Source organism: Phaeoacremonium minimum (genome assembly GCF_000392275.1).
Source record: "Phaeoacremonium minimum UCRPA7 unplaced genomic scaffold PA7_03_scaffold_457, whole genome shotgun sequence".
In the NCBI taxonomy this organism is placed as follows: Eukaryota; Fungi; Ascomycota; class Sordariomycetes; order Togniniales; family Togniniaceae; genus Phaeoacremonium; species Phaeoacremonium minimum.
In genome coordinates, this window is record NW_006921359.1 from 110,010 (window position 1) to 118,182 (window position 8,173).

The window sequence follows — 8,173 nt, forward strand, 5'->3', positions numbered from 1 at the left end:
TCGAGTGCCGTTTTCAAATTTGACAACCTTCCTCGCCGCTGTCTTCTAACGATCTCCTCCGGCTGCTTCATCATGCTACCTGGATTCCGGTTCAAGTCAAGCTTTCCAAGAAAGATAGGCATGGAGCACAAGTATATGTCTACGCGCCCGGTTCTGTCCACCCGAAAGCGGGCGCTAAATGCATCATCCATCCTACCTGATACTGTGCCATCTGTCCTCAGACTGCGATGTGCAGTGGGCATTTGCATGTTACTCCCGTCCCTCATTCCTGCGCCATACATAGTTCTCTTACGAAGACTAGAATGCTAGACAAAAGACGGTATTGGCTAGAACAGCGATCCTACGTGCAGACCAAAGAAGACTGATGGGTCGAGCTGCACAAGCTTTAGGGGCTCCAGGTGGTCCCCTCCTTTGAGTCCTGGCCAGTTGCCGAGAGTCTTTAAGCGCCCAGCTCTGCAAGCCGGGAACCAATTGAAGCTCCAATCACAGGCCCGCAAGGTCCTAGGGACCATACTAAGCAGTAGGTACTAGAGATGGGGAACATTCGCTTACTGCTTGCTCAACTCTTGCAGCTTCCTGCTACGTACCATAATGGAGGTGCCTCTCTGAAGGTGGAGGCTATTTTTGGAGACACTGATCGCCATGTTCCTCTTTCTGCATCTCAAGCCAGCCTGCTCGACGATTACCCGTCCGTGCCTTACCTTACCGTGCCGAACATGCCTGTTAACGGCGATGGCCACGCGTGCGACGACAGTACAGCAGACAGCAAGCGCCATCTAGAGTAACACTGAATGCGGGACAACGAAGGAAATGATAAAAATAAGATCGTTTAGAAGACCCTCTGGATCGTTGAGTGAAGTCAAGAGCAGATCATCTTTCAATGTGCAGTTTGCGATTTGTAGGTGTTTGCTGCAGCTTGGATCGCTCGGATGTAGGCGACATGACCATTAAAAGGCCTTTCAGGCCCTTAAGATTCAATACCTAACTACCTGCGAGAGGTCAACCTGAAGAGATCAGACCAAATCAACAACCGCCCACGGCACCGTACCTGATTAATGTTTAAGGTAGAGACGGTAGAAGTGATATCTCCAGACACTGCACAATATGCAGTGTAGCCTTGCTGGAGTCGACCCCAATAATCGACACTCCTTACTTTACTAAGGCCACCTCTCAGTTTCCCACAAGACCGACAGTACAGTAGGTGGCGGCTATGAGCTTTCGAACTTGATTGTGTCAAGCTGTCGGGTGTAGAGGAGGGAGTAAGCTGACAGAGTGACGGGACCAGGGATGACTGTGACTGGATGATAACAGACAGTTTCCTACCTCCCTTCCTACCTTCTCGAGCCTGGAGGTATACCGGCACTCAGCATGCATGACATGAGACTTCCGACAACGCCGGGCGCCTGCTTCTTCTTCAATTGTGTCGTGTCATTGTCGCCTCCGTTGTTGCACTTCCAGCCACGACATGGCGATACCGTCGTTAGTGCTCACCAGTGGAGCCCCCGTCCGACGTGTCGGTGCTGCCACCGCAAATCACGGCTTACTGCTCATCTCTTCCCGGCAGCAACACCACCGATGGCGGTGAGACTCATGTCTGTGTCGTTCTAGAATGCTTCCCAAAGAGCATTGGCTACCGACCCGGGCAGGTGTCTCCTGGTTAGCAGTTACGAGACTGTTAGGGACTGCCGTGATTGCCCCGTCCATTGATCATCGATTGAGGATTGCGCCCTCGCATGTGTATGGTCATTGTGAATAATCTCAAGGTCCCCGAGGCTGTTGCTATTTGGAATCAGTCGGCCTATCTACTTTCCTACTGATTGCACGGCCCTACTTGCCTACATTGTCACGTAGTACAAGACGAGCCATAATCAGGTTGGGGAGCTGGCTGCGCAGAGACTTATTTGGTATCAATCTATCAATTACCCGGTAAGACGGGACATCAGATCCGATATCATTATGTGTTTTGTGTTACAGCGAAGGAAGACAGCCCAAGGTAATAGTAACAATTGATCGAAGTCTGTCGCCTGGTCCTGAAGAGCCTGTGGGAGTACCTGGCGAATATGGTCTCTTCACTTTCCTTTTGGAATCAATCGTCATCAACCATCAGGTCCAGGTGCCATGACTTCACCTACTAATTATGTGCGTCTTACCCGACTCGATAGAGTGTTTGTACCCCTCACATACCAAGGAGTTCTAGATGGGTATTTTGGAGGAATGGAGGGGAAAGAGAACTTTGGTGGTACCCCTCGGTTATCGATAAGAAAAACACATAGCTGCAAATCCATCCATTGGGTACTGGGGTTGAAATGTTGATATTTTTGGAGCTCCGTCTCCCATGACATCACCTCCACATCCAACTTGATATCGCGATGCCTTCGTCTGCTACCTCCATCGCGGCGATGGCTGATGCTGATGAATCCCCCTCGGCAACGAGCCACGAAGACGACGCCTCGCAATGGACACGCGTGATCCGAAAGGGCAAAGCAATCGGCCGGCAAGAACAGGTCCTCCGTCTCCCCAGGGCCGGCCCCGAGTCCAACTTTCCCCCGAATCCCCACGCCCGCCTCACCCTGCAGGACATCCGCACAGATCACGAGAAGATTCCCCGCAAGTGGCGCGCCAGTCCCGCCTCCAGCGCCCTTGCCGACCTCATCATCGACAACCGCCGCTCCCACGCTCCTATCACCAACGCAGTCTGCCTCGGTCTGGGCTCCTTTGACCCAGAGGACGGCTCCTTCGATGCCACTCGCCGCTCCCATGTGCAGCTGGATGCCTTCCTTGCCATAACCAAGTTGCTTAGTATGCCTATGCCCAATTGCCCCCCTCACGGCTCTTCTGCCGTTTTCTTTTCGCTAATGTGCGTCTGTCTGCTTCCAGAGGCCGACTCGAACGAGCCCGTTCACTGTGTGTTCCAAGAACCTCGTTTCACTGCCACGGACAAGGAACTCATCAAAGACTTGGGTCATACCGTCGTCGATTCGCCAGGCGCTTTCGATCTTATCGACTCGAATGCCTTGGTTTTTGGCGTACATCTCTATCGGGACATCTGGGCCTCCGCCCTCGATAAATCTTTGCCCGCCATGTTCGTCGGTACTGGCTGGGATGTCTGGGACGAGTGCCCGGGTTCCGATAAGAGCGCGGACTTTGAGCGCATTCGAGAGATGGACATGACATACGACAAGTTCGCCTTCCCACAAGACGACCACCATACTTTCTCGAGCACATCGATTTATTGGCGGAAGCGTGACGCGCCATGATTCACAGATCTGAGTCTTATCGAATGAGGCAAGGAAAGTTCTCTATCTTTCCATACGGACTGAGCATTGCATACCGTATGAGTAGCCCAACGGAGGCGCATAAGAGCACGTGGCTTTGGATGATGCTATAACATCCCATGAAGTTAAGGATACATATCTCCTTCATTGGACTGATCAGTAATGGGTCATCTTCTCTCGCATCGACGCCTCCCTTGAGAAAAATCGCATACTTGTCGAACCCGCTGTTCTCTCAGTCGCACGCCTTCGGCAAGCTCTTCTTGGCTCCGGCTTTGCTATAGAGCTCAGGATGTGAAACCTTTACCAGGGTGGCACAGGACTGTCGTCGAGAGCCCGGCACTAAGCGAATGATATCACCCCTTGAAAAGGTTCAAGTTCAGCGGAATAGTTCTCTTTCCCTGCTCCTGGGAGCCTCGAAGTCAACTCGAGGTAGCTCGATCATCATGTCTGGCCCTTGCTATTACCTCTACAGTCAGCCGATTGGTATGAATCAGCGACGGGAAGAGATTGACCATCAGGCAATGCAGCCTCTAGATACACAAGTGCATCTTAGCGTATGGCTTCCTCAGCTGTTCACCGCCTGCGTACACTGAAAAATATGCAAAGCACTCACTGAGTCGTCCCGCTCCAATGCTCGGAAGACTCCGGGCAAGTCGTGTTCGTGCCAAGTGGAGGGTGATAAGAAGCAGTCAAATGTCAGAAGCCGGCTACAACTGTAAACCCAGACTTGCAAAGCCAAGTATGATGCCTTTACAAGTAACAAGGTCATATTGTCATTGACTTCTCGGTCGTTCCTGTTGGCAAGCTAGTCAATGGCGAGATATTAGAACAGAACTCGGTGACAATTCAGGGAAGATCTTCACGTTGTACCTACGATGGCCCGGACAGACTTGGGCTAGGAGATGCGCCTTCGGACAGAATCTCACGAGACAATGGCTTGCGACAGGGTTCCAGTCTATTTCTCCTGAGGGCTATGACAGAGAATTGCAACAGCGCGAAGCGTACATGATGATCTCGCTCGGGCGGTGGCTCTATCTCCGGCCATTTTGATGAATCCTCCGGACTTTGATGTGCTCATTTGATGGGAAGTTTATTCAGGTGCGCAAGGCGATTCGGCAGTATATTACCCTGTATTTTGTTTTCTTGGTATTTGTCAGATGTTGGAACAACTCCTCGAGTGATACGGGTGCTAATAGGAGAAGCAAACAAGCGACCCCTGAGCAGCGCCAGGGCTTCATGTCTGTTCTTCATGTAGTGGTTAATTTAAGGAAACAAAATGTAATAGTTTTGAGAACATTTCAAGTATTCAAGCTTGTGACGGTATCAGCATGTTCAGACTATCTACACGAGATTTGTCCACGATGTAATGTCTAGTAAAGAACCAGGTAGGAGCCGCGCGCGGTCCCCGGACCGTAAGCTAAGAGCTCCATTGGCCTGCCATAAGCCACGCTATGCTGAATATGGGAACTCGTAACTGCTGTCAGCACTCAAATCTTGCCAAGAACAGCTCAGATACTTCAGCTACAGCCTCAACGCCAACTGAAAATACAAGCTCCTCTGGTAGAAAGCTTACGTCTAGAACCCACAAACAACACAAGTGAAATGTACTATTTGGTAAATGGGCCAGGGCATGCATTCATCACCGTCAGACATGGGCCCGAAAATGATGGATCAATGTTTGGAGCTAAGGCCTCATAGCTCGCATCACTGTTCCGAGCTCTTTCGCGATCAAATCCTTCGGAAGAAGTATAAAACCCTGGAGAATGGCAGCGGCTTATTGCAAACATAATCTCACTGCTCTCGAAATATCTCTCAAGTCTCCAGCGTTCTGTGTATAAAAGAACACTGCCACTATCATGTCTACATCAAAGCCGGTCATTGTTCTCATCCCTGGGGCCTTTCATCGGCCTTCCGTCTGGAACGGAGTCGTTGAGCGTCTTCGTAGTCAAGGCTTCACCGCGCTGACACCGCCCCTAGCCGTTTGTGGTGATCTCACCGCGTCCTCTGCGGGTGCGAAAGAGTGGAAGGACCTGGCTGACAAGGGACCTGTTGATGACGCTAAGCTCATACACGACCAACTACTGCCTCTCCTAGACGAGGGCAAAGAGGCAATCGTTGTGTCGCACAGCTATGGCAGTGTGCCTGCCTGCGTCGCGATTGAGGGACAAACCACTCTGGACCGTGCCGCAAAAGGTCTGAAGGGCGGGATCCGGGCTGTTATCAACATAGCTGGCTTTGCATCACCCGTTCGTGGCAAGAGCCTGATGGGAACAGACGATGAACCTCCCCTAATGCCATACCACGTCTTAGAGGTAGGTCATTGAAATCCATGCAATGAATCATCACTCGCTGACAATTTCGTAGGAAGGCGTTCTTCACTTGCAAGACGACGCCAAACCTCTTTGGTATAGCGACCTAAGCCCGGAAGCTCGAGATGCTGCGTGGAATGATCTACATATGACCCAAAGCCGTAAGGCTTTCCTGCTGTTCCCTCAGTTCATTGAATCCGATATCAAGGTGCCAAAAACTTACGTTTTCACTGAAAATGACGAGGCTGTAAGCCCGGCATATCAAGAGATGTTTATAACAACCGGAGCGTATGATAATGTGGTTAGAGTTCCAAGTGGTCATACGCCGGCGTTAAGTATGCCGGACAAGGTTGTGGAGATCATCGTTAATGCTGCCCAAACTTGAGACCATTGGAACATGGCAGGCAAATGTATAGTCTAGCTTGCAATCTCAACATAGGAGTGGGCACATAGATTCAAGAATACAATTGATATTTTTGCAGCGAGAAAACTTGCTTATTTATGGTCGAAACGCAAGCCAATGCCTTCATCTTGTCCGCATATATCTTGGAAATTAGTTCTACAAGTGCTCTGTCATCATCAGAGCCGACCTTGTATTGTGATCTTGCTAAGGGCTATTTCTACTTTTACACAGTTCGAAACGAGCCTGTTTATGAATCGCCGTTCATGTATTGCTGCACTTGATCGAGGCACCATCTATACCATTTACTCGACATTCCACTGCCCCCTTGGTTAGTTGGCATAGCTCCGACGGCAAGATCCGCACGGATTTTGGCAAATCTCCCCCAAGGGATTACTAAAATGCTTGAGTGTACTGCGTCCATGTGAAAGATAGAGAAAGCTTACTGTACGAGCCTGTCTTTTCCATAGTAACGTCAGGCGATAGACCTGCGAAGAGTTCTGTGTAGGCTCCATTGATTGCAGGGAACAACAAAAGGCCGCCGATTTTTGAAACAATGGCAGAGCCATGTCGTTGCAGATCTGATTTCAGATTTCCAGGATTCAGAATCTAATTCAATTCTCGATCAGCTTCACCTTTCTGAACTCTGGCAATCGCGGCCTATAGATGGACTTACAACACTGATTATTTCCTTATCTTCGTAACGTCTGCCGAATTCTACTCCTTGATAATACACACCGGCCTTGCTCACACTATACTTGTAGTATTTAGTCACATCCTTTTTGCTGAAGTCGATGTTTTCTGGGTCGAATCCCCCTTTTGGTGAGCCTGTCTCGGCATATAAGCTGCTCACCCAAATTACCCTCACGCCATTCGTCCTTCCCTCCTCGTTGAGCTTCCTAGCAGTCTGTGCAAGTAAAGGTGCTAGCATCTCAGCAAATAGCACATGACCAAGATTATTTACTCCAAGCTGCAACTCATATCCCTGTACCGTTGAGGAGCCTTCAGGTGGGTGCCTATGATACATCACATCAGCGCGGTCCTCACAAGATCATCACGACGTTTCTTTGCGCTAAGAAATTGACAAGAACATAGTGCAGGTCATCCTAGAAAGCCAACGTGGCGAGAAAAGAAAAGGATGAGGACTCAATGTTCTCTTACATTACCCCTGCGTTACAGAACAGCACATCGAGGCGGCTTTCTGTCCTCAAAAAGGCTCGCGCGGAGTCCGCAACGGCTTTCAGGTCATCGAGGCGGAGAGGTAGGAATTCGAGTTGTCCTTTCGAAGCAGGACAAGAAGATCGTATAGATGCGATGGCGGCGTTGGCCTTTTCTTCGGAACGAGCAGCGATATACACTTTCGCGTGACGAGAATATAGAATTTGGGCAAGCTCTTTACCCACGCCCGTGTTTGAGCCTGTAATCAGGTAAACCTGGGGAGAAAGATCGTTAGACTGTGTGTTTAACACGTTGAGCTGGAGCTATCAAGAAACACGGCTTGTCACTTGCCCTTCCGCTGAGATCTGGAAGATTCTGTTCGGTGAAAGCCGCCTTCGGCGGACACATTTGGCTCATCAGTGTCATTGCTGAATACGACAAGAAGCTCTGGTCTGAAACGCGGGTTTACTTGTAAAGCAGAAGATGAATGCCGTAATAGGGCTGATAGAATGGTGTGGAATTTGTACAGCTTTCATCATAGCTTAGCAAATTCCAGAAGAAAATGAAGAGGTTCTTATAACTTTGGTAAGGTATACCGCGGGTATTCGATTTGCAGAGGACAAAGGTGCCATCGGAGCTCCGCACTGCATTTCTAGAGAATCTGGCCGGCGGCCGGCGGCCCGCACGGAGGCGCCGTACGCTATTCGCCGGGCTGAACATGCGGCCGCTAGAACGGCCGGCTGGCTCGGCCGCACCACATCCCATCACTTCAGCTCTAGGTGCCGACTCCAGGGCTGACATGCACACGTACGCTTCATTGTTACTTTAGCCATAGATGACGCGGAGCACTCATAATATGCCTAGGAATTGCAATAAAAATAGCGCGCTCTGGACTCTGAAGTATGTCATCACGGCACCTGCAACAACGAAGGTTAGACGAAGTATGATCGAATAAGTGAGGTTATTCTTAATTTGCGATATTTTGGAAGTTCAACACGGTTTTCCTACTGCTTCGTAATAGTCTACGGGAC

The 8,173-nt window shown here is 50.1% G+C and overlaps 2 protein-coding genes across 2 annotated transcripts; both read left to right on the forward strand.

Moving 5' to 3' along the window:
* Positions 1-2,369: 2,369 nt before the first annotated feature.
* Positions 2,370-3,257, forward strand: UCRPA7_6272 (hypothetical protein; the record flags this gene model as incomplete). The annotated part of the gene is made up of 1 exon (XM_007918811.1): positions 2,370-3,257. The coding sequence occupies one exon, from the start codon at positions 2,370-2,372 to the stop codon at positions 3,255-3,257; it is 888 nt and encodes a 295-aa protein (XP_007917002.1).
* A 1,874-nt stretch (positions 3,258-5,131) lies between these two features.
* On the forward strand, positions 5,132-5,969 carry UCRPA7_6273 (hypothetical protein; the record flags this gene model as incomplete). Its single annotated transcript, XM_007918812.1, has 2 exons — positions 5,132-5,587; positions 5,640-5,969. The coding sequence occupies 2 exons, from the start codon at positions 5,132-5,134 to the stop codon at positions 5,967-5,969; spliced, it is 786 nt and encodes a 261-aa protein (XP_007917003.1).
* Positions 5,970-8,173: the final 2,204 nt, after the last annotated feature.